At 46.6% G+C, this 25,408-nt stretch overlaps 3 protein-coding genes and 1 long non-coding RNA gene across 12 annotated transcripts; 2 read left to right on the top strand and 2 right to left on the bottom strand.

Annotated features, from left to right (window-relative positions):
- The first annotated feature begins 223 nt into the window (after window positions 1-223).
- Window positions 224-16,245, top strand: GJA9 (gap junction protein alpha 9). Of its 4 annotated transcripts, XM_053998570.1 has the most exons (4): window positions 224-491; window positions 12,787-12,899; window positions 13,879-14,238; window positions 14,833-16,245. In XM_053998570.1, the coding sequence occupies exons 3-4, from the start codon at window positions 13,900-13,902 to the stop codon at window positions 15,430-15,432; spliced, it is 939 nt and encodes a 312-aa protein (XP_053854545.1). In that variant the 5' UTR covers window positions 224-491; window positions 12,787-12,899; window positions 13,879-13,899; the 3' UTR covers window positions 15,433-16,245. The 4 variants fall into 4 exon arrangements, with proteins under 4 accessions (XP_053854545.1, XP_053854542.1, XP_053854541.1 ...); XM_053998567.1 differs by having other exon boundaries at window positions 224-343; window positions 13,879-16,245; XM_053998566.1 differs by having other exon boundaries at window positions 13,879-16,245.
- LOC128818866 (NF-kappa-B inhibitor delta-like) lies at window positions 2,875-8,622 on the bottom strand. 2 transcript variants are annotated; one of them, XM_053998572.1, is made up of 12 exons: window positions 8,543-8,622; window positions 7,837-7,925; window positions 7,722-7,755; window positions 7,399-7,520; window positions 6,759-6,943; window positions 6,171-6,276; window positions 5,356-5,502; window positions 5,130-5,181; window positions 4,509-4,666; window positions 4,015-4,128; window positions 3,514-3,678; window positions 2,875-3,221 (listed from the first exon to the last, which is right to left on the bottom strand). In XM_053998572.1, exons 1-12 carry the CDS (start codon window positions 8,556-8,558, stop codon window positions 3,162-3,164), a joined length of 1,248 nt encoding a protein of 415 aa, XP_053854547.1. In that variant the 5' UTR covers window positions 8,559-8,622; the 3' UTR covers window positions 2,875-3,161. The 2 variants fall into 2 exon arrangements, with proteins under 2 accessions (XP_053854547.1, XP_053854546.1); XM_053998571.1 differs by having other exon boundaries at window positions 7,722-7,925.
- Window positions 13,252-17,875, bottom strand: LOC128818868 (uncharacterized). 3 transcript variants are annotated; one of them, XR_008440579.1, is made up of 4 exons: window positions 17,786-17,875; window positions 16,461-16,573; window positions 14,371-14,506; window positions 13,252-13,461 (listed from the first exon to the last, which is right to left on the bottom strand). It is a non-coding gene; the product is annotated as an uncharacterized LOC128818868 (long non-coding RNA). The 3 variants fall into 3 exon arrangements; XR_008440577.1 differs by lacking the exon at window positions 16,461-16,573 and having other exon boundaries at window positions 17,786-17,874; XR_008440578.1 differs by lacking the exons at window positions 13,252-13,461; window positions 16,461-16,573 and adding an exon at window positions 14,107-14,196 and having other exon boundaries at window positions 17,786-17,874.
- On the top strand, window positions 16,265-23,452 carry MYCBP (MYC binding protein). 3 transcript variants are annotated; one of them, XM_053998575.1, is made up of 5 exons: window positions 16,265-18,269; window positions 18,469-18,541; window positions 18,748-18,935; window positions 20,232-20,280; window positions 20,990-21,028. In XM_053998575.1, the coding sequence occupies exons 1-4, from the start codon at window positions 18,255-18,257 to the stop codon at window positions 20,238-20,240; spliced, it is 285 nt and encodes a 94-aa protein (XP_053854550.1). In that variant the 5' UTR covers window positions 16,265-18,254; the 3' UTR covers window positions 20,241-20,280; window positions 20,990-21,028. The 3 variants fall into 3 exon arrangements, with proteins under 3 accessions (XP_053854550.1, XP_053854548.1, XP_053854549.1); XM_053998573.1 differs by lacking the exon at window positions 18,748-18,935 and adding an exon at window positions 23,358-23,452 and having other exon boundaries at window positions 18,150-18,269; window positions 20,990-21,119; XM_053998574.1 differs by lacking the exons at window positions 16,265-18,269; window positions 18,748-18,935 and adding exons at window positions 19,173-19,435; window positions 23,358-23,452 and having other exon boundaries at window positions 18,314-18,541; window positions 20,990-21,119.
- The last annotated feature ends 1,956 nt before the right edge of the window (window positions 23,453-25,408 follow it).

Genomic DNA, 25,408 nt, shown 5'->3' with positions numbered 1-25,408 from the left:
CTGCACCCGGCCCCACTGCGCGTAGGCACCGCTCACGTGACCCGGCGCTGACCTCATCGGCCAGGGACGGCGCCACGTGATGCGCGCACGTGACGCGTCGCCGCGCCCGCGCGGGGCGGGGAGCGGGCGCGCCCCCCGCGAGCCGCCCCACGTGACGGGGGTGCGGCGCGCGCGGCCCTCAGCGCAGAGGGGCGGGGCCGCTGCGGCCCCGCCCCCCCGGGCCGTGAGGGCTCCGGCGGCGCCGGGAGGAGGGAGCGGCGCGGCACGGCTCGGCACGGCTCGGGAGTGCCAGCCCCTCTGCGGTAAAGGTGACTGGCTGCAGGGCTAAGCGGCTTGCAAGATGGTAACGGACGCCGGCCAGAGCCAGCGTTTTAACTTAGGTTGCCGTTGCTTTTATCCCCCGTTAACAGCGCGGTGTTGATAGCGGAACGTTCGTGTCTCTAGGATAGCCCTGGAGAGGCTGTTGCACAGACACGGGAACGGGGAGGATGGTAAATAGCTTTTACCAAGAATTTGCAATGTGTCTGGTGATACGAGACGCCGGACCCATGGATCGGAGCAGATCTCTCTCTGTCCTTATCTCAATTAATGACATATATATTTTGTCCCCACTTTACATTCATTTAGGGGAGTGACAGACAGGCTTTGGTGGGAGCCTGGCATCCAGCCAGGGTCATTCCACTTACAGGAAGGGAAGGCAAGAGAGGGGTAAGCAAAGTCAAGACAATTCAAGGGAGAGGTAGGCAAGGTATGGCAAGACGGAAGGAAGGAGTAGGCATGGCTTGACAAGTCAATGAAGTTCTAGGCAAGACAATAGTTCTGTACTGCGCTTGTGCTTCCCCAGTTTAGTTAGTGTTGGGGGTCTTCTTCGATGAAGGCTCAAGGTCTTCCTGGCATCTGAACTTCTCAACTCTTTCTTTGGAGCATGTGCAGTTATGGTGTTCCTTGATCTTTCTGGATATAACCGGTTTAAATTCTCCATTTTGTGACTAATTGGCTTTACATTTGCCAATTTCTCGTTAGTACATCCTGCTGTTTCCCAATATAGTTATACTTGTCTATTTTTGCGATTATTCACTTGGCGTGTTTCTGTTTATTTAAGCATTAAGCAACTAGTTTACCACATACGAGCTATTACATTGCACAGAAAGTTATGATTCAGGTTTATATAGGTACAACTCAAGCGATACAAGCATCTTGTACGTTTGACCCAGGTTACAGAGGTATCACCTGCGTGTCCCTTGCCTGGCTTTGCCTTGCTTGCCCAGCGCTGCGTTTCCTCGCCGTGGGCTCCGTTCGAGCGCCGTGACCGGACGGTGCCGCCCCTGGGGGCCCTTGGGTGAGCTCGCAGCGCCGCCTGCTGCAGCTGCTGAGCGGCGGCAGCGGGGGAACGGCCACGGGCTGGCGCTGTGCGCTCGAAGGAGATGTCGCTGTCCCGTGGCGTGATGCCTTGTGGTTTTAGCTTCTCGTGTTTCTCAGATGCTGTACTGCGTCAGGGTACACTGGACTCCATAGAGAGTGTTAGTAAGCTCTCTTCACATTTTGGTCAGACAGAACAGTCCTTCCAGGCCTGAGAACCAAGGGCACCCTCTGTCTCAGGCCTCAAAAAAGTATAGACAAAAATGAATCGAGGAGAGGGGAGCAAACTGGGGGTGTCTGACTTCATTACCTGAAGCTGTAATTGGATAATTAACCCTGATAAGCAAATAGAACAGACAATTTTGGATGCATCTTTCTCAATCACTCTCTTGTCTCTCATGTAGTAATGATTTGGTGCATTACCTTGCGCTTTTTTTCCCTTGTTGCTAAAGCCAAGTGTGTAGTTTTATTGAATGTAGCATTTTACTTTTGTGTTGCCTTAATAGTCATGTAAAATAAGACCATTCTTTCCACTGGTGTCTGTGTCCTTTAAATTGCCCCTGTCAATTGGCAGAACAAGTTCTCAGCATCATTTCTCTCCCTCAGGCTTTGTTCATTGAAGGATATCAAGGTTGGTTTAGTAAAGCTTTAAATTTCAGTAATTGTCCCTAAACTACTCTTACAATAGCAATCTGTGAAAAAACTTTACTACATGCTGGCTAAAGTGGAAAATTAACACTGCTTATTATTAATTAATTAATTGAAAGTTAATTAACCCCATTAAGTAGAAAAATGAATTAGGAAAGTTCCATAATTTCTCTCTCTAGGAGGAGTATTGTAAGGTGCTGGTATGGTGTTGGAGATGCTAGGAGGAATTTCAGTGATGTTAAAGTAGATTTAGAGGGAACTGGGAGGGATTGATTTGGTGGTATCAATCGGCCTTTCAGTGGTGCTGGGTGGGGTTTGAGAGTGCTAAAGAAGAGCTGTAGCTGGCTAAAATGGTTTTGGGCGATGCTGGGAAGGTTTGAAGGTGGATTGGGGGAGCTGGGACGGTTTGGCTGTCAGGGGACTCAGTGGGTGCAGTGAGGCGTTTGATGGTTCTGGGGATGCTCCCCTCACCAGTTCCTCTAGAGCACCCCTAGGGCCGGGAGGGGAAAACCTCAGCATGTGGGGGCACCTCTGGAAGTCACCCCAGCTGGCTCATGGTTATCACCCTCCTTCCCCTTGCATTTCCCACCCTTTCTCCCTCGTGTTTCCTGCTCTTTTCCCCTCACACTTCCCACCATTTACCCCCTTAATTTAAGGCCTTTCAATAGTGTCAAAGGAGGGTTTTTCGATGACTTAATCCTTAAAAGAAGAGAAAAAGAGGTTTTCTCAATTTGAAGCCCTTTGTTCCAGAACCCCCTCATTTTTCTGTGGTCAGTGGGGTGCACTGGGAGGGGCTGAGGGGAGACTGAGGGCACTGGGAAAAAACAGACTCAGATTTTAAGAAAGTTTTTATTTAATTCGAGAATTCTCTCAGTTTTTGGGTTTCCCCTCCAATTTGGCATACTCCACCCAAATCCCCCAATTTGGAGGAGACACCTCTCATTAACAGCCCCCATTAATGAGGCTGGGGGGGAGGGCAAAGGGGAGCTGGACCCTCCTCCGTGTTCCTCCCCCCAGCAAACCAATGTGGTTCAGACTCGTTTCACAGAAATTTGGGGGCAATTTCATTGAAATCAGGGAAAGTTAACATGAGGAAATCCCCCAATATGGGGGTGTCCCCCCATCTGATACCCGGGAGACCCCGCCTTCTGACGTCACTCGGCGGTGTGGGGGGGGCGCTGGGACCCCCGGCGGCTCCTCAGGAGGAGGCGGAGCTGTGGGAGAGGGAAGTTTCAGGGAGGTCCCCAAAACACGGGGTTCTACCCCAGAATATGGGGATGCCACCCAAAGGTCCTGGGACAGAACCCCACGGTTTGGGGGTGTTGTGAAAGTGAGGGGGTAAAGCAGCAGGATTTGAGGGTAAAGCAGCAGGGATCTGAGGCAAAACAGTGGGATTTTGGGGTTCCAGGAGCAATTCCGGGCATTTCCCCCCATCACGAGTAAGTTCTAAGGTGCAGTGAGGTGCTGGGGATTGTGCTGGGTGTGAGGGTGATGTGGGGGTCTCACCTGGTCTCCGGGGGCCCCAGGGGGCAGCAGGCTCTGGGGCAGGTCGTGCTCCAGGTTGCGGGCACTGGGGTCGGCACCCCAGGCCAGGAGCAGCCTCAAAAGGGGCTCCTGGCTGGGGGTCCCAGGTAGTGCTGCTGCCATGTGCAGGGGGGTGTTCCCATGGGCCTGCGGGACATGAGGGGGCTCAGTGTACCCACAAGTCACCCTCCAGCACCCCTAGAGGTACCTCAGAGACCCCTGAGATCTGATTCCAATATCTCCAGCCTCCCCAGGCTCTCCAAAGACACCCCAAAGCCTCCAGTGCCCTTTTGATCCCTCTGAGCCTCAGAGCCCCTTCACACCCCAAAAAGAACCCCAAAGAGCTCCACAGACCCCTCCAATCAGCCCCAAGAGCCCCACAGAGGTCCCTCAGTGCCAAGTGCCCCACAAGGCCCTAGGGGGAACCCAGAGCCCCCCATAGAACCCCTCAGAGCTCCCCCCAGCCCCACAAGTCCCTCAAACCTTCATGTTGACAAGGCGGGGGGCCATGCCAGGCTGGCGCAGCAGTAGGTGGGCCAGGGCAAGGTTGCCTCCCCGCACGGCCAGGTGCAGTGCTGTCAAGCTGCTTTTGGTGTCCTGGGGGCAAGACAGGGATCAGGGGGGGCCCCACAGGAGGTACCACCCCCCTACAACCTCTTCAACCTCCCCAAAGGGACCCCAAGAAATCCCAGTGCCTGGGAGCACAGGTCTGTACAACCCATGGGGACCCTGAAGGGAGACACAGGGGTCTTTGGGGGGCACACAGGTGTTGTGGGGGTCTCCTGCCCCTCCCCAACCCTCCCAAGGTACCCCAAAGGACCCCAAAGGCCAGGAGCTCAGGTCTGCCCAGCACACAGGGACCTTGAGTTGGGACACAGTCATCTTTGAGGAGCACAGAGGTCTGTGCGGGGAACCCAGGGGATCTGAGGGACACCTGGAGAGTCTTGGGGTACCTGGGGGTCTTTGAGGGTCTGTACCTGACTGCTGCTGTCTGCCCCCATCTGCAGTAGCAGCTCAACACAGCGGAATCGGTCCTGGGGAGTGGGGGACCCCCCTCCAGAGCCCCCCGCGGGGCTGTACCCTCCCTGCAGTGAGGCGTTGTGGGCCAGGACAGCACAGTGCAGAGGGGTCTGGCCTGGGGGAGAACCAAGTGGGGTCAGGAAGGGTCCCTCCCACAGACAGGGCCCCCTGGAATTGGGAACCCTCCTAGGGACCCCCTCAAAGTACAGACACACACCCGGGACCCTCCTACCATCAACCAGGACCCCTAAACTGGAGATCCCCCGTCTCCCCAAAACAGTGAGACATCCACCAGGAATCCCACCAAGAGCTACCAAAAAATAGGGATCCCCAGTGTCCCCTTCAAACCAGGGACCCACAAGCCGCTTCTGTATTGAGTACCCCTCAAGTGGGACTTTCCCAAGACACCCTGAAATAGGGACTCGTCAGATACCCCAAATCAGGGACCCCTGAGTCCCCCTCCCGTTGGGGACCCACCAACTGAATTCTCCCCGATCCCACCCAAACAAGGACTCCCCAAGAATCACCCCCACCCCAAGCCCCTCCACCACCCTTGCCCCCCCCCCAAATTTACTGACCCTCAAAATTTCTGGCCTCCACGTTGACAGGAACCCCTGAGGACATCATAGCCTGGGAAGGCGAGGGGAAAGATTTGGGGTCCCCCTGGATAGCAGGGACCCCACTAGGCCAGTTCCCTGGTCTCCCAGGACAACCGTGCCCCTTCTGGACCCACTTTGGGGTCACCTTTGGGAGAGTTTTGTGGTCCCCATGGTTGCCTAGTCCTCATGGGGGTTGGGGTCTCACCTGGAGGATTTCAGGGTGCCCATAGGCTGCGGCCAGGTGCAGGGCCGTGCGGCCCCCGTGGTCAGCGGCATCAGGATTGGCCCCCAGGACAAGCAGGTCCCTCACAATCTCTGGGGCTGCAGCTGCTGTTGCCACCAGCAGTGGAGTCTAGGGGCATAAAATGGGGGGGGTCAGGGGGACTTGAGTGACTCCTGGGGGGAGTTAGATGTCTAGGGGCTAAAGGGGGTCTGGGGGCTCTTGCAGGGAAAAAATGAAGGTCAGTGGGATCTGGGGGAATCAGGGGTGGTTGGAGGGCATCAATCACCCCTGAACCCTCAAATTATCACCCTGGTATTCTGCTACTGCTCTGCCCCCCTTTATTATTCCTTTATCATCCCCTCATTAATTATTTGTTATTAATTGCCCCTTCATTACCCTTTATTGGACTCTAATTATACCATCACTAATCATCCGTTATTACCCCCCCAGTATTAATTACCCCTTTATTCTCCAGCACTCCCCCTGTTACTAGACTGCAACAGAACCCTGTGATTAATTATTAATTAACTACCCCACCCCCATTATTAATTACCCGCATCACCCCCTGATCCATTATTGTCTTTTTACCCCCATCACCCCCTTATTGCCCCAATAAGACCCACTTATTACCCCTATAACCCCTTCTTTACCCCCAATGCCCTCAACTTCCCCAGGAGTTCTTGTACTTCTAGCTTCCCCTCCCCCCCCCCCCCCCCCCAAACTTGCCTAGCTGCTCCTGTATCTTGATCTCCTCCAGATGCCCCCTCAGGCCCCCCAGATGTGTCCCCCCCCCTCACCTTGCCCAGGTGCTCCCGCACCTCAAGTCCCCCCAGGTCCCGCAGAGCCTCGGCTGCAGCCCGGGCGAGTGCCCACTGTCCCCCGGCACAGAGCACGTGCAGCAGCCTGAGGGTGGAGGGGGGTTAGAGGGGACCCCCCTTGCCCCTCTACCCACCCCCCACATTCCTCCCAGAACACAGACCCCACAAAAGGACTTGTCACCCCATAGCCCCTCCCAGTGGCTCACAACTGCCCCTGGGGGCTTCCCAGCACTGCCTTGTCCCACTGACTCCCCCATTGCCTACCCCCGAAGTCCACATTGACTCTCCCATTTACCCCACACTGATCTCACCCACACTGACCCCACTTCATCCCATTGCCCCCCCGCTGAACACCACATTGACCTCCACTTACCCCACTGCCCTCCTATTGCACTCCTATGGGCCCCACTGACTGTTCTTCACACCAGTGACCCCCTAAATTGCCCCCCCATTGACACCCCCCAATTTCTCCAATTTAGCCCATTGATCCGTCATGGACCCTTTGATCCCTGCACCCTGTTATGACCCCTGTACCCCCCAGTGCCCTGCCATGGCCCCCCCACTCACGTGTCCCCCTCCTCGTCCTGCTGCAGCAGCTCCCGGGGGTCTCGGCCCCCCAGTGCAGCGCGGGCGGCTGCCAGGTTCTGGGGTTCGGGATACGGGTCCTGGATCTCCCTTCCCAGCAGGGGGGCCCCAAATTCTCCCCACGGCACTGTGGGATGGGGCCAGGCAGGGCCAGGGATGGCAGCAGCCTTGAGAGGGAAGCAGTCAAGGTGGAGGGGGGCTTCGTCCCAATTACCTCCCAGGGCTCCAGGTGCCCCCCCCAAATCCTGCCCCGATGATCCCCTCCCCATTTTCCTCTCCTTGTCCGCCGAGCTGCTACCCCATTGCCCACACCTACATCATCTCCCCCCACTGCCGCTCCCACTGCCCCCAATTGCTTCCTTCATTCCCTCCCACTGCCTCCCTTAACCATCCCATGACCCCCGTGTAACTTCGCATTGCCCCACCATTCCCCTCCCAGTTGTCTGCTCCCCCTTCTCCCACCCATTTCCCCTATTCCCTCCCTTTGCCTCCCATTCCCCCGCCATTCTCTCCCCACTGCCCTCTCATTTTCCCCCATAGACTCCCATTTAACACACTGACCCCCCTTTAATCTCCCAGTTCACGCCCCATTTCTCCCCCTTCTCCACTCCAACCAGCTCACCTGAAACCCCCTCGGACCGGAGGCCCTTCCCCCGTGGGCCCCCCCCGGGCTGCCATGGGGTGACACATGTGGGACCGCACAGAGGCTGGGCGTCACTGCGGGGGCAACGGGCCAGGGAGCACCTGAGGAAAGACCAGGTGATGGGGAGGGACCTGGCGGGGGACTAGGAAGGTTTGGCGGGAGGGACACGGAGGGGAATTGAAGCACAGAGGGAGGACTGGGGGTGGGGACGTAGGGATGGGGGGGGGGGCATGGAGAGGATTTATGGGGCGCAGAGGGTGTGGGGGGATCTGGAAGGAGCTGGGGGGTCGGAGGTCACTCACCATCCGAGGGGCGCGGGGAGGGCAGAGCCAAAACCTGGGGGGAGAGCGAGGGGGTCAGGGAGGAGAGTGGAGGTGTCCCCGCGGGAGATGTCACCTGGGAGAGGGGGTCACCCACCGGGGATCTCGCTCCTTCCCTGCTCTTCTGCTGCCGTAGCTCTTTCAGCAGCTGCTTTACCGTCTGGGGCGGAGCGGCGCGGGGGGGACCTGGGGGTGTGGAAGGGGAGGTTCGGGATGTCAAACGCCCAGGCGTCTCCCAGATCCCCGTGTCTCATCCAGACCCTGTTCGGGGGTCCTCCCTGAACTCCTGAGATCCCTCAAACCGCCGTGTCATAACCGGGCCCCCCGGGACCCCCAGAACCCTGGCTCCTCCCCGAGCGAGGCAGGAATCCCCCTGTCGTGACGTCACGGGGATTCCCATGCGTCACCACCCGCCCCCACCGTCACCGCCCTCCTCCCCGGGGAACCCCCTCCTCCCCCGCGGGGAGAATCCAGCGGGGAGGCCCCGGGAATCCCCCCGCTCCTTGAAGGCCAGTGTCCCCCCTACTCCCCCCCAGGTCGCCTAAAGGGTCAGCAGACCCTTCTCAGCTCTCTTAAAGGGCCAGTGTCCCCTAAAAGCGAGACTTAAAGAGCTAGTGTCTCCTAAAAGCAGCTCTTAAAGGGCCAGTGTCCTCTAAAAGAGCGTCTTAAAAGGCCAGCGCTCCCTCCCAGGTGTTTTAAAGGGCAGCACCCTGTCCCAGAAATCTTACAAGGCCAGCATCCCCTAAAAGCGGATCTTAAAGGGCCCGCGACACACTTCCCCCATCCCCCTTATCCTCCCATACCTCTCTGGGGCCGCATCCCCGCGGAATCCGGGGACAAATGGGGCCGGGGCAGGCGCGGGGACCGTTTTGGGGGGACTTGGGCGAAGAAACCCCGCCCCGGAGCGAAACGCCACCAAAACGCCAACGCTGTCACTGTTGCGACGAGTGATAAGGCAGGGGGGCGGAGCTTCGGAGGGGCCCACGGGACCCAGAGGATGGGTGAAGGTGGCGGGGTCACCCGGGGGTCGGGGTCCTTTGAGGGGGTGTCGGGAAGGGTCACAGGTCCTGGGTTGTTCCCTTGTGGCGTCATCAGCACCGATTTGGGGCGACAGTCCAGGGTCTCTCTCAGCCCCCATCATTTTGTGTGGGTCTTTGTCCCATCTGGGGGACTCTCTTCCCCATCCTACGTGAGGGCTCTGTGTCCCGAACTCCAGAGGATCACGAGACCCACGAAGATCATGAAGACTGGAGATGCCAGGCACGGTGTCTTTATTGGGGGAGGGGTGATACACCGGGCTGTACCTCCCCCCCCACCATTTGCAGGATGTCACTGCTCCCCTCCATCCCCCCACTTGGGGGGTGTGTGGTGTGTCTTTCCCATTTGGGAGGATCTCTGCCCCATTTGAGGGAGGTTTCTGACCCACTTGGCAGGGGGGCATTTAGGATGGGGGGGTCAGCCCGATTTCTGTGGCAGTCTCTGACACATGGGACCCCCAACTCCAGGAAACCATGAGACTCACTGAGACCATGAAGACCTCTGAGACCACCAAGGCTGGTTGGTTTATTTTGGGGGATGTCACATAGCAGGGGGGTTCCCTCCAGGATCCTGACTGGGGCGGGCGTCACAAGTGTACTTTTTACTACCATAGGCTGCTGAACCTTCACCAGTCCTGAAGCCTTACTCAGGCAGGCAGCTCCATTCTCTAAGTGCCAGAACACACCTGACCAAAGAGTTGAAACAGCCTAGGAGCTGCCAGCAGCTGAAGGAGCAGCAAAGCACCCTGACCAGAAGCTGTGGTTTATATACCCCAGCCTCAGTGGATGCACATTTGCTGCCCCAGCCCATCCCTTCCTGCAGCCTATCTTAATTCTTGGCTCAGCCACTTTCACACCTCATGAGTACAACCTAGATGCTGCAGCTCTCAGGTGAAGCCCATCTCCCTTCCCCTGGCCCCAGCCACAGACACAGGCCCTGAGCCCAGCAGATGGATACAGAACAGGCAGGAAAGAAGAAAAAAAAAGACTGGAGGAAGCCTAATAAAGTAGACATGGAAACTTGAAAATGCAAAGAGGTGCAAGGTCAGGAGAGAACTAAAAGCAGGCACAGAAAGCTATAGTACCAGTGTATATGTATAAATAAAATTTCATGGATTAAGAGAGGAAAATAGACAGCAAGCTATATAAAAGGATACAGAAAAAACAAATTTTTAAAGCTGAGGAATGAATTAAAAACTATCAACAGTGAACGAAGATAAAGACAGAAACTATAAAAAAAAAAAAAACCTTAAACTTCCTGATCTAGGCCAGAGCATCTTCAGAAATTTTGCTTGTGAAAGTGAAAATATAAATGTGCACCTACTGATTTGCATGTGTATCTTAGCAATAAAAAGTGAATCTATAAGGCAGCACAGGAAATACACTAATTTGGAGTGTAGTGCTTCAGTCTTCCTATGGTAATCTCTGGTCTGCCTTCAAACACAGTACTGCTGAATTTGGTGATCCTAAAGACAACATTGAGTAGTACAGTTGTCGAAATTTCTCGTTGTTGCAGTTTATAATTTTTGATCTTTCTTCACTACTGAAAGAAAACTATGGGAGTGAGTTCATGTTAGCCTGAAAATGTAGGACACATCACTGATGTTTGTGCCTCTACTTATCTAGCTGTCCATTGTGGGTCAGACAGATAACAGTAGAAAATAAAAATCAATTGTACACATAAAGTGCACATTATTGATGTATAAAAATGAAAGGGCCTTGATCTTCAGAGACTATTTCCATGATTGGAGAATTACTGTGACGTTTGACCCTAAGCTAAGAAAAATCAATATAGTCATAAAAATTTAGAGAATATTTTCCAGTGAATAAAACGCTAGTGATGTAGCTTCTAGACCTGAAAGAAAAATAAATAGCCTCTCCATACAACACTAAATTACTAAATTCTGAATATTATTATAAACAGTTAATGTAAATAGTCACAGTTCCAAGCTGTCTGAACTAAGGTAAAAAGCAGCATCAACACTATAAAATTATTGTTGGCACTTGAATTTATTTTCCCTCGCGAGTTGTCAAGTTGTCATTCAACTGTAGTATTATTTTAAAAGAGATAATGCATCCTGGAACACTGTGGATCGTTGAATTTTATTTTATTTTTTTTTTTTAATATTTAGGTTTTACAGAGCAAGTAAATCTCCAGCCATGGCAGCTCAGTCTCACCAAACACTTCAGGTTTTCAAACAAAGCTTCAGCATCTCTGCATGAGCTGGCACGGGGTGTGTGTGTGTCTGTGGACCACTTCAGCAGACTTAGAGGGTTTTATGAATAACAGAAAAATATTTAGAGACGTACTTTAAGTACTCAATAGAAGACACATGTTTAGAATCCTGCTTTAAGTACTTCATAGAGATGGCTGGCTAGAAAATGCTTGCTTGCCAAAATGATTGAGTACTTTCAGGCAAGCCATCAAGTGTGAAATTGGACATGACCTATTGACTGATCTTCAGCACCAAAATTAAAAGATAATGATTAGCTTTTTACAGTTCTCAGCAGAGGAAGTTTATTCATAGGACATTTGAATCAGAACTACACTTTTGCAGAGTGCTGATGAGGATCACCTAAAAGAACATTCTAGTGCTAGATATGCTTCTTAACTCATATTGGTCCTAGCAGTGTACTTGCACATTAATACCAGGCATGCCTAATGAGGCTGTGCCCTTGGCCACTGCACTGCTAATGCTGGCTCCAGAAAAAAATTTTATACACAAAATAGACATATTTATTTCTTTTTTCCCTTTTGTAAACCAAGGTTTTTTTCCCTCCCCCCTGCCCAACATTTCTTAGAGTGTTTGAAAGGGTTTCCCCAGCTTACCATCAGTACCCAAAATGTTCTTTGAGACCAGACAGTTTGTGCACTCTTTTATAACAGAAAATATTTCAGCCTGTTCTCCCTATTTTTCCTGCTGAGGTAATGCAGATGGGTAGCTTAAGGTCTGGATTAAAAATGGAACTTGTGTCACTTAGTCATTTTTATAGGCTATACATAAGTATCACTATCAAGAAGAATAACATCTTTAGTATATCTGACATTTAAGACAGGAATTATAATGATTTGCTCCCAAAAATAAATACTGAATTACATGGATGGGGAAAATAGAGCAAAACCATTGTCAACTTCAGGAGTATTTTAAAGACATCACTATGACAAGTAATATGGTCTCAGGAGAATAAATGAGAAGTGCAGAATCACAGAATATAAGAGATGCTGTCTGTGAGGAGGGAGTGAGGTTGGAGTGGCCAAAAGTACATTCACTGATGTTTTACACCAGGAATGTGGTGCTAAGCTGTTGCAGGAGAACAGACTGTCTGCAGGAATTTACAATTACAGTGTTTGGGAAGATTTACCTTCTTTTGCACAGGCAAGCTGAATGTCTGCTGCTATTGAGATACATAAACTAAAATGTAGTCTGAAAGTTCTGTTTTATTCTGTTTTTCTGAGGCTGAGACTGTTCCTAAAACTTAAAAGGTGCTATGGAGGCAAAAGAGAAGATAATCTCAAAGAACTTAAAGCTGCAGATTTTTTCTTTCTAGCTTTTTTAAAAATGAGAATCTTTTACTGTTCATAGTTAAATTATGCTTGAAGCGGTAGTAGATGGAACAATAGATCGATTTTCTCCTCCCTTCAGCCCCAGCAAATATAAATTCCATGTGCAAAGCTCACACTCTATTTGCTACTGTAGCAAAATAAACTGCTTATAATGTGTCAATTTACTCACATAGATGGAAGATGGCAGGGGTTGTAATATTTTATTGGACGTCGAAGATGTTTAGTTTTTCATATTTTTGTAAAGAAAGGTATGTTTTATTTTTAATTTACCATTTATTTTTAATTCATTTATCTTTAAAAAATGTCTGACTTGCCTATTCGTATACTGATTTGCAAAAGTATTTTCATGTTTAGAAGGCTTAACATAATGATTCCTCTATGGACATTAATATTGTAACCATAAGATTCCAGCTTCTGTTGACTTGTTAGTACTCCTGTTTTATAGGGCGAAGATTAATCCCATTTGAAGAGAAAATGCTATGCTAAAGCACCTTTATCCTAAAAAATACCAAAGTAAGGTACTATTCTATTGAATTGTGCTGTCCATACAATGAAAAGGTAAATCTACAAGTGTTTTGCTTGTCCCCACACATAATAAAAATTGTGTTACAATTGTATATGTATACAATAACATAAATATTGAAAAGGAATTTAAAATTTTGACCACAATGTAGTATCCTGTTAATGGAGAAACAAATATATGAAAGAAAGGTGAGATGTACAATTACACACATACATTACCAGTTTATCTGTATTCAGATGACAGTAATTTATGAAAATGCTGGTAAAGAATTTTTATGTAAATTATTTATTTTTCAAAGAGTTGTGGCCAAAGTAGTAATACTTGACACTTAGGCACTCTATTCACTATTTCAAATGCAGATATTGTTGATCAGAGGAAGCAAACCAATTACAGCAATTCTATTTATTTATTGTTGACATCCATTAACAAAAAAACAAATGTCTGCACAAAATGATATGCTTCAACATGTATTTTTAATTAATATTGACATTTTCATTAGATGATTTATTCCCTCTTGAGCTCCTTTATAGAACCAATTTTCTGTTAAACACTAATTGGACTGCCATAATTACAGCTGAGAAATGGGGCTTGGAACATCTGAAAAAGAGGACAAGGAAATATTCCTGTATGTTGATAAGTGTCCTAAATATAAATGTACTGCTCTCACATTGTTATTGGATGATGGTTCAAATGGATCACATAATGCTCTTTAAATCCTGCTACAAGTCAGGCACTCTAGTTTCCACTGATAGGATGCAGACTGAGGGTGTTTAATATCTTGTAGTGATGTGCTTATCAGGATGTTAATAATAAAGTAGGTACAGGCAGATAATGCAGTTCTCCATCTCATAGGTGATAGAAAATAATACCTAATTATCAATGAGCAGTTGGTCATGTTCCCATGGTTACAATGTGAGATACGATAGTTTTCCCAGTGTTGTGTTTTTCATAATATGTTAAGGAAGGAATGCAACATTTACAGTATTTGATACTTTTTTCTTTCATACATTTTAGTGTTAATATGGCAGAATAACCATGGGAGACTGGAATTTCCTTGGAGGCATTTTAGAGGAGGTCCACATTCATTCCACTATCATTGGAAAGATTTGGCTAACGATCCTCTTCATATTTCGAATGCTTGTCCTTGGAGTGGCAACCGAGGATGTTTGGAATGATGAACAATCAGAATTTATATGCAATACTGAGCAGCCTGGTTGCAGGAATGTGTGCTATGATGAGGCCTTTCCCATCTCTCTCATAAGATACTGGGTCTTGCAAGTTATATTTGTGTCTTCCCCTTCCTTGGTGTATATGGGTCATGCCTTATACAGACTAAGAGCATTGGAAAAAGAGAGGCAAAAAAAGAAAGCTCAGGTAAGGGTGGAACTTGAAAGCACTGAATTAGAAATGACTGAAAATCGTAAAAGACTGGAGAGAGAGCTCCGGCAACTGGATCAAAGAAAGCTAAACAAAGCACCCCTAAGAGGCTCTTTGCTCTGCACTTACGTGATACATATTTTCACAAGATCTGCAGTGGAAGTTGGCTTTATGATTGGGCAGTATCTTCTCTATGGTTTTCACTTAGATCCCCTTTATAAATGTCAGAGAGACCCATGTCCAAACACAGTTGACTGCTTTGTATCTAGACCAACAGAAAAGACAGTGTTTATATTATTTATGCAATCAATAGCAACTGTATCATTGCTTTTAAATATTCTAGAAATTATCCACTTAGGATTCCGAAAAATTAAAATGGGACTCTGTGAGCAGAATAAAAACAAAGATGACTCTGAGAATTTCTACATAAACAAATCTAAGAAATACTCTGTGATACCACACTCTTCTTTGGGAATATCCACCACCCCTCAGAAAACACTTCCTTGTGCTCTTAGCAGTTACGCCTTTTTGATGGAAAAGCAAACTGACACTATGCTCTACCCAGTTTTAAATTCTCCTTCTATGTTTCAGTCTGTGCAAAATAACCATACAGAAAGCAGCAGCAATTACACCCATTGCAATCAGGAAAATAAATCTCCAAAGAAGAGGCCAGCTACAAATGCTTTAGACAATCAGACTCAAAATGCTAGCACAAATAATAATGAAGGCTTTCTTGGCGAGCTTTGGACTGAGACACATGATGCACAAGAAGAGGCTGAAAAGAAACCTTTTCTTGTTGATACTCAGAATGCAGATACTGCCTCAAACGTGTACTTGAGAAGCTTTGCTGAGATGCCATGTCAAACTTCATTGCAACCTGGTACAACTTTTCCTAGTACCAGTCTTAGGCAACAGGCAGTGGTTGAGAGCACAGGAATACCAACAAATTCTCTTCCAAGGAACAGTGACAGAAGACAGAACAGTTTCAATGTAAACAAAGCCCAAATTCCTTACAATGCTGATGGAAAAAATTCCAGCCGACCAGACACTTCTGATTCTGTGGGGGTGGTGAGCTCAGAATCTACACAAAGCAGAAGCTGGAATAGTCCTAAGCTTTTCTCTCTGTCTAGGCAACAGTCACTGTCAAGTAATGCCAGCAGTAGGCGTGCCCCCACTGATCTTCAAATATAGCGTGAGTTAACCCATTAGCTGCACTAACCAATGCTGGGATAATTCCTGAACAGAGATATAACCCAGACCTATGTGTAAGTGCAGCTAAATAATTCAACTTTCACCAGCTGTTTACATAGTTGTGTAACCCTTTGAATAGTAGCTAAGTAATTTTAAACAGTTTCTTTACTTCCTTTGTAATGAAAATGTGACATAGACCTCAGTGTATAAACTTCTACACTCCAGCTAAAAAGGAAAACGTACATCCTCTCAATCCACATATTAGGAAAAAGGCATAAAATCACAGCTGATACTATTAAAACTGAATAAAAGTAGAAGACAAAATTTACAGTCTAATGATATTTTTACAAAGACCAGTAAATTAAATTAGGCTAAAGATGCTCTCAGAAGAACTTATTGGTAAACATGTCTCTGCCTAATCAGTCTGAGAATTCAGACAGACATTTGGTAGCTGACCAAAAGCGGAAGGTCAAACTTATTCCACTGTTCAAACTGTTGTAAATACAAAGAGAAAAAGCATTTACAAAACAGATCACTAATTTGTTGGCTCCATGGTACACTTTTTTTCAGTATATCGCCACTGACTTTCTCAGCAGAAAAATAAAAGTGAATTTCTTATAGTATACTATCAGAATTCAATACACCACTAATTTTTTAAAACATCATGAATTATAGATATGTTGTGAGCTTTACTTTTGACATTTTTCATAACACTAATAAGACAGCAAAATCAGAAAACAAGTTACTGAAATTTGCTAATCAGACATTTTGAATTTCACAAACCAGAAGGCTTACTATGGAAAACAGAACAACAAACCAAAAAAAAAAAAAAAAAAAAAAAAAAAAACAAAAAACCCAAAAAAACCCAAAAACAGAGAACCAAAAAAAGCAAATATGGTAGTACCTTCCTGATTTCAGTTACAATGTCAAAAGACATATAAAAGGTTTATCAAACAGTAAAACTACTTCTTTTCTGTTTGTCTCTCCCCCAAATTCTGATAAACTTTTAAATCAAAGAAAGCTTCTACCTGTTTAGGAGGAGCATTTGTGTTTATGCTTTTTATGGGGATAACAAAACATTAGGACATTTATCCACTTGCTGTTCATGTCCATATGGTGTAAAGGAAGTTCCGTGAAACATCTTGAAATAATAAAGGAGGCAAAGATGAACAAAATACTATGGTACATTTGTAATCAAACTTTCCATGTATGGAATGCATTTATTTGAGTTGCACAGCACTGTAAATACTTGGTGAGGTGGTCACAGCTGGAATGCATTAGTATTTTTGTGTGTATTTCTTACTAGCAGATTTGACATACTGTTCATCTATTGAAAAAAATAATTTGTGAGATGTAGCATAATGATGTTACAGCACAATGAAATTCTTGAAGTGCACTGTCATTATGCTTAGCAGATAGCCATGTTTCAGATTGACTGAAAACTGTACAATACATGTAAAAAAAGAAGCCAGAAGACCTAAAAGGATATTTTGCTTGTAGCAGCAACATTAATTTGGTCCTGTCCACGTAAGAAATACACACTAGAACTATTAAAACTATTCACTGTAGATTTCTCTCCTTTTCACTTCTGTGTGTATACATAAATACATAATTGTGTTTATGCTGTAAATTTTAAGGTTGTATAATATACTGGGACATAGTGTGACTTAGGCAAGTTAATGCTGCTGCTGTGGCTTTGGTTCTCACATTTCTTGATGCGTAAAATTCTGTGGGCAATAACTGCTAATGCTTGTTTTGCATTTAATCTCTCCATAATAAAAAGCCTTGTATTTAATGCACTCTGTTCCTGCTGTCTAAATAATAGAAAGATAGCATTTAGATGTTCATGTATGGGGCATCATGTATGGGTTGTTCAAGACAAGTTAGAAAAGAATTTTTCTGCTGCTGTGAGGGAATTTTATTAACTTTTTTATGTCTGGGTATGAGTCAGACATTCTGTTTAATCACAGCACCTTCCCAAATGAAGAGTAACTACTGAAAAAGATAAACATTGCGGAAGAGCATGGAGAAAAAGCGTGAAAATTCCCTAACATCATATGTGCAAGATCATTTGGTTGGTCTTTATAATTTTTTATTATTATTTCTACAATAAATAGATTTTATCTGTCAGTGTTTTCAGAAAAATAAACAGGTATAACAGTTTTTTTTTTTTGTTTGTTTTTTTTTAACAGGCTAGGGCAAAAGATTTCACCACGTGTCACTTTTCAAAGGCTCTTGAGTAGGCACCTCTGCAGCTGCTGCTTGCTGCAACTTTTTCCTGTGATTTCAGTCAGCTGTAGCTACTGAAATTTATTAATCAGACACTTTGAATTTCACAAACCAGAAGGCTTACTATGGAAAACAGAAAAAACTCCAGCCACCCGCAGGACAGCTCGCCGCTCGGCCCGAACACCGCGGCAGCCGCCGCTCGGAGACGCTCGGGCTCCGCTCACGGCCGGCCGCGCTCCGGACGATGGCCGCTGCCACAGCTCGCCTTCCCCGCGGGGAGCTCCGGGGCCGCGTCCCGGCCAGCGGGGCTGAGCTGAGACCCGGAACCGTCTCCTCGTCCCCCTGCGAGGAGAGCAGGGCAGAGCGGGACAAGAGCCAGAGCCGCGCAAGAAAGGGGGCACAGCGCCAGCCTCCGCTTCCCCGCGGGCGGCGACCGGGAGGGCGAGGCCGCCCTGAGGGGAGCGAGGGCGGTGCGCGGGGCGGGGCCCCGGCCGTTGCCGCGGCGCCGTCGCCGTAGTAACCGTGGGGAAGCGCTCGCGCCGTTAAAGCGCAGGGCGCAGGCGCGCGGCCGGGGCAGGCGCCGTGCGGGTTAGATGGCGCACCACAAGGTAGGGGGGAGCGCGCCGGCGTGGGCGCGGTGCCGCTCTCTGTGCCGGCTGCGCGGAGCGGCGGGCCGCCGACCGACACCGGCTCGGCCCTTCGTGCCGCCTCTGCGGCGGAGAGCGGGACCGGCCTGTGCTAAAGGGCCGCCTCCGCAGTCGAGGCGGGGCGCGCCGCCGATCTGACCGTGTGGGCGTCCTCCCTCAGGCCGCGGACTCCAAGCGGGAGCAGTTCCGCCAGTACTTGGAGAAGTCGGGAGTGCTGGACATGCTCACCAAGGGTAAGTCTCCGGCTCGCGTCGTGCCGCCCGAGGCGCCGGCGGGCGCTCTTCGGGGGCGTTGCGGGCGGGTGCCGTTCCTCTCAGGCTGTCCCGCTCCCACCGAGCGGCTGCCGCCCCGCACGGCAGCGTCTCGGTCGTCCCTCGGGCTGCCTTGCCGCTCTCCACTGGCTTCCCGCCTCGCCTCGCCGATCGCTTTTTCTCCTCAGTCCGGCGAGGCGGCCGGCAGAAGAACTCGCCTGGAAAACTTGGTGCGGCGTGGCCTGGAAATGGAGCCCGAGGTGCGCGGCGAGGCGGTGCACGCCGGGAGAGGGCAGCGGGCCGCTGGAAACGTGCCCCGAGGGCTGCAAACCGCTCCTGCCCCGCACGCTCACCGTGTGCGGGGCGAGTGCTGGAGGTGCGTGTAGAACGGGAAGGCGGGTCCTTTCCCCGCGTGGTGTGTTGGAGACCTCTCTTCTTCGACCAAAGTGCTACTTCCAATGCGCACTTTTGGTTAATTTTCTTCCAATGCGTGCTTTTCGTGAAGCTCTTCAACAGAGGAAGTCAGTGCTTGAGATGAAATAACAGCAAATGTTATCTTAAACCTTTGTTTTATACCCTTTCTTGGCTAGAACTTAGTGCTTTTTTTTCCTAGAATGAATGAAACTAAGTTCTGGATTAATGACTCTACATATCAAACCGGGGAAAATGATGATGCTAAACTTGACACATGTGACTTGGTATCTTCGAAGTACTTCTAACATCTTTTTGAGAACCTTCCAATAGAATGTGGCAAAATATGTTAATATTGAAAAAAATTATATTCTGCTAATATTGAAAATATGCTGTTTAAAGAGGGAGCAGCAGATCTAGGATGTCAAGCGAATAGCTGCTGCACTAAGAATCTTGGCCTGGTGTGTGAGTACCATTTGATTTTTCAATCGCAGTACCATCCTATGGGATGCTCTTCCAAGTCTTCCAAGCAGTGAGGCAGCCTAACTTGGCTTTTAACTTCGGAAGTACTTAGCTTAAATCCAGTTTGGTTGTGTAGCTCAAGACACCTGAAACTGGCACATGGCCCCTGTGGGGGAGCAGGGAATGGTTGTGATTGGGAACTTCCTGGGTATTCATGTGACAGTCTCCCGTTCTGTTGCTATGCAAATGGCAATTTTTTATTTAAATTGTCGGGGTATTGCTGCTTTTGTTTGGCGGTTTTGGCCATTAGAGCCCCCACCCGTAAAAATTATCAGTGTCACCTAGCCATTTAGTAGCTGTTTAGTTTTGTAACTGTAGATGCTCAATGGAGGTTTGCTATTCTGCTGGAAGTTACGAAACTGCCGATGTCTTGTGGTTTAAAGATGTAGCTTAAGTAGTTTTATGAACAATATAGTTAGAATTTCAGTCTTACTGGCTAAAGCTAGTACTAGGGTGCATGTGGCATATGTAAATTTTTTCAGGATGTTTTGTGTTCTGCGCTAGAATAACCAGAACACAATGTGGGGTTAGGGATCAAGAAAATTCTCTTTAGCTGTTACTAGGTGGAATGTTCTGTCCCCTCTGATACAGCAGACCTGTTGCTTATGTCAAAGTGTACAAGTGAAAATCTTGTTCAATGGAAAAATGCAACATGTATGCTTTCTGACTGCTGATATGTGTTTAAAAAGCTTAGAGTTGCATGAACTTCTTGCAATTGTTGAATATTTTCTATTTGCAGTGTTGGTAGCCTTATATGAAGAGCCAGAGAAACCAGATAGTGCACTGGAGTATCCTTTTTCTTTGTTGTGACTTATTTATTGAGAGTTCATGCACAGTATTGCTTCTGACTCATGGGTGGACTGGATAGACTCATTTCAATGCCTTGCATTCAGAACTTGACTTTTATCAATGCATTTTACCTAATGGTTGCATTTTCACAAGCTAAGAGAGTCTGACAGGATGCAAGAGAGCTGGGTATTTCAGTATGTCAGTAATTATGAAGCTAAGTTATAGGTCATTTCAGTGTTGTAGACCTGCAGCATTAGATTCGAGTACCTGCAGTGGCAATGGGTTCTGAAGTTTGCTTCTTCACACTTCCTTTTTCTGTTGTTTTTTGTTTGTTTTTAAATACACGAAGAAGGGGGAACTAGCATATGTGGTTTCTTGCTGTTTTTAAGCAGCCTCCATTATTGGGTATTGCTTCTTTTTTTTTTTTTTTTTTTTTCTTTTAATTCTTCAAAACATCTGCCATTAAGAAGAGAAAAGGAGGTAGTAACGCATAAGGATTTGTACTGATATCTTGTTTTTGTTTGTTTGTTTTTAAGGAATATAGTTACGAATTTGAAAAGCTCTCCTATTTTGGTAACTTTTTGCTGTAGTAATCTCAATGGCTTACTGCAATTTTGACTATGTGTACTGCAGTGTTAACTTCAACACAGGTGTTAAAACTAAAATGTAGTTATACAACTGAAGAAATACTTAACATCTGAATATCAGTTTTCTGAAGCATCATCTGGGAGTTTCAGCTCCTGAGAATCCGGAAATAGAGGCACTTCACTTGGAAGTGGCAGAGATGAAAGAAAAATATGAAGCTGTGCTGGAAGAAAATAAAAAACTGAAAACCAAGGTAAAAGTCTACTTGGTGTTCCTCTATAGTTCCATATTATACAACAAGAAAAATATTTTCATTACTTGGAATAGAACTAACTTCCATTAGAGTTACTTATAGATGATGTTGCATTGTTTAGCCTCATGACTGAGAAATGCTGATAGAATTCATTGTAGTACAGATTATTATTTTTTTATGGCACACTTCTTATAGAATAAAACATAAAATATTGCTAAGCTAGGGATTTTATTTACTTAGGGAAAGTGTATTATGTTCAATACGTTGCATTGAGTCTTGTTTGGATGTGTTTAAGTTGTCTGATATTATGTAGATCATGCTTTCAAGACAGTTTTAAAAACAAGTAAGGTACTGTATCCATTATTAACCCTTTCAAAAGGCAGATTGAAGGAGGAATATTATGTATTACTTTGTGTCGCTTGGCACAGACTTACACATGGCAGGATCTTACACAGGCATTTAGATCCGTGTGGAACAATAATTTGTGCTTTTTACTTAAAGTGACCTTGGTATTTTATCTGAAACAACAATGAATCTGAAGTGCTAGCTAGGGCAGGGCGGTTCTTTAATGAGTCTGCAGGCTGAGAGAGCTCCGAGGTGTGAACAGCTTTCTAACAACACTGAAGAAGGAAACGCCTGAGATACTTTATATGCTAGTAGCTTACGTGCCACTACAGGTTTCCATGCATTTGTTGAAAGAGGATGGTGGCTGTTATATGTGAATACCCCTGAGTTTTTTACTGGGAGACAACCACCTCGCTTTAGTTCTGTGAGAATGGATAAGAAATACAAAGGGGTAATGCCCAAGAATCCTGAGTGCCATCTTGCTGTCCTAGGAATTCTTCTTCCCTGTTACCCATTATGACTCCTCAGCTACATTTGATATTTTTTACTAGGAAATATGGCAAAGAACACAATTTTAGGCATAGTAGCAGTAGACCAGCCAGTTGTTTTAGCAGACTTAAAAATGCAGCTGATAGTAAGTAGAGAGATAAGAGCAGAGTAATCTGGGTCTTTGTTTAAAGAAGTCAAAACTTGTTGCAGGAAAGTAAGCCTTTTGGAATCATGGGTTCCTTGGTGCTTCGTTCTTTAAATAATAACTCCTTCTTTACGTATTTTCCAGTATTAGTGTGTTTTGTTTTTTCCTGTTCTTTCCTCTACAATGTCATGCCCATCATTCTGACATACTGTAGGAGTTCACACAGCATGCAGGGAGAACACTACCATTCTCTTGCAGCAGTCCTCTAACATAAAATATGTGCCTTTATCTGTGCATTTGTTGGTAACTACTGTTGCATTCATCACACGAATGTCAGATATTCATGTGTGTTGGGAGGAGGACAGGAAGTCACAGGTCCTTGGTAGAAAAGAAAACTGACTGGGTTGTATACTAGTCATCTGTTGTAGTAAAATATCTGCAACAATAAGAAAATACAATTTTAGTGGTTCTTGTTAGCAGCAGAGTGCTGCAATTTACTGTTGCTGGTAGGAAGGAACACATGTATATTTTTTGTTTATTATTTTTAATTATGCTTTTTAGTTTTATTTGTACTTTTTTTTTTATTTTTAACCTACTCTGCAGTTTGCAGAGGTGAGGAATCTTAGTTGAGTAAACTGAACCAGGATATTTCAGAGAGATGGCCACAATTCTTGAACTGTTTTTGAAGCTTGAACTTGCCTTTAATGCCACTGAGGCCAAGTGAACAACTTTGTATCTTCCTTTGGTAGTAACTTTACAAGTAAAGGTCATATTTAAGTTTGTAGTTGCCCAGGTTATACTCTCCAGGTTATACTCTCCAGAAAGCATGATGGAGCTAGAATGATTGTAAGAAATGTTAGGTTGGATACTATTGCAATGAGAATGAGTGTTTCATTTAATCATGTTTCAGTGAAAGCTTATAGTACCCTAGTCACAAGCAACTGCTATTTAAGATGAAAGTACTTAAAGACTGCTAGAATTAAAAATAGGGAAAAGTTAAGGGCAAGACATGAGTGCTTCAAAGTGCATTTAAGAATCACCTTGTTATGGCTACATGGTTATACAGTGTGAGAAATGGATGTTTTGGGAGAAGATTTATTTTATTGCCTGACTTGAAAATGGGCTTGCATAAGGATGAGGGAGCTAAAATGCATAAAGTAAATGGAACAAGTCCAGACCATACATTTTCATTCACTTTTTAATATAGTGTGTTACATGAAATATTGCTGCTAACTAGATTCCTTTCTTTAAATCCACAGCTGGCTCAGTATGAACCACCTCAAGATGAGAAGCATGGTGAATAACAGTAGTTTTTCTTTTATTGCCTTGACTTAATAAAGGGCTTCCTGAGAAATGCTGTCTTGTGTGTGAACTTTGCATTGTCTACTTTGTTACTTCATCTTAAAGAAAGAATGCATTACTATGAGCATGCAAATGCCATGGCAACTGCTGAGTTAAGCATACTGGCCAATGTTCTTGCTTTCTGTTTTTAAGAAAAGATGACAGTTAATCATAACTTCTAGATAACTGTGCTTGCCAACTCCATGTAATTTTCACATCATGGTCAATGGTCCTGTTGAACTATGGATCTGTCTCTTTGTTTTCTTTTTAACTGAAAGGAGTGACATGACACTGATGGACCAACTGTACATTAAAGCATGACCTTCAAATTACTTTCTATGTTTGTACTCAGCACTGAGGTGAGACTTCTACTGAAGCTGCTGGGTAACACTACTCAGAAGAGCAAATATAGTTAAGTGATGGATATAGCACAGTGTTGAAGTGCAATACCTACTGAACTTACACTTTAACTTCCATGAGGTGTACCTCTTCCCATGCAGTCCATGTCTCTGCTCCCAGAAGCTGGGCTTTGGAGAGTTGATCCAGATACTGTGTGTCCAGAACTGTGTGTGCAGTTCTGAACATAATACAAAATTCTTACTTGTGATGGAAGTCCTGTGTAATTAGAGTGGCACATGTAACACTACAGTGTGGGGAGTTCTGCTTTCTGATTCATCTAACAGGGAAAATAAAATAAAATCCAGGTGGGGTGGGATGTGGGTGTGACTTCTTATTATTAATTTTGCCTATGTTCCCTCTCTCCTTTCCCTGAATTGGTTTTATGACTCTTCTGAAATGCAAACTAGACCTTTATAAAAAATAAATTAAATAATAATAATATTTTAAAGAGTTGCATTTGTTTCCCACCCTAAAACTAGGTGCTTTAATGGCAGTTGATGACAGGAAAAGTAAAGGAAGGGGGAATTAAATGCAGTAGTTGTCCTATGTATTAGATTTATTGGCTGTTTGTCTACAAAACCCATCCCAAAAATAAGGAAGTTAAACTATCTTGAAAATGTGGTAGGATGGATCAGAACTTTTGTTAGTCATTGGGATCAAGGGCTAGTGAATGTAATAATTGCTTACCTTACTATTGTATCTGTTGACCTAAGCAGACCAGAAGAGAAGTAAAATGAGGGGGAAATACTGTTTTAAGTCTGTAAAGCATTAATTTGAAAAAAATGCCCTAAACCTACAAACCAAAGCCAAACAAGGAAGGCAAAAAAAAATTTCCCCAGCCTCTGGAACGAAGGACAGAAGAAAGTTCCCTTGAATGTAAGCTAGAACATTAAGCACTAAGTTGCACCATGTGGAAATAGGGAGAGGGTAGTGCTGTGGGAAACGTCTTGTACAGCTGAACATGTTTCTGAGTAATGTGACTGGCATGTCTTGCTAAAGAAGCAGCAAGGCAGGTAAAGGTGTTAGTCGAGGCATCACAGGGCATGGGCTCCCGACTTGAGCTGTCGGTGCCAGGGAAGTAACACAAACTTACAGTTTTCATAACTGTATTTGCTTCCCTCTGAAAGCACTTGGATGTCACGAACCTTAAAACACTAAAGATTTGTTAAAGCTTCAGCTCAGTGTCGGCTTGCACCACGGCTGCTAGAAGAAAAGTAATGACTGTTTAATGAAGACTATTGCTTCGCAAGGTAACGTTTTCTTACGCGGCCGCTTCGGCGAAAGCTCCCCTTCCACGGCTGGGTTTGCGCCTTGAGCGGGGCGGGACCGGCGGGCTCTGTGCAGAGCGGGGCCGCCGCCGCTCCGCCGGGCCGCCCGCCCCGCCCTCCGCTCACGTGCGGCGGCGCCGTCAGGTGACTCGGGTCGTCTGACCGGAGCCTTCCGCGCTCGCTGCCCGCCCGAGCCAATCGGCGGCGCGGAGCCCGACAGCGGCCAATCCGGGCCGGGCTGGGCCGTGTCGGCTTGGGCTGGGCGAGCAGAAGGAGGCCCCGGGACGGGCGCTGGCGGCTGC

Source organism: Vidua macroura, chromosome 25 (genome assembly GCF_024509145.1).
Source record: "Vidua macroura isolate BioBank_ID:100142 chromosome 25, ASM2450914v1, whole genome shotgun sequence".
Classification (NCBI taxonomy): Eukaryota; Metazoa; Chordata; class Aves; order Passeriformes; family Viduidae; genus Vidua; species Vidua macroura.
The sequence above is the reverse complement of the archived record's forward strand: the minus strand, read 5'-3'. Positions and strand labels throughout refer to the sequence as shown.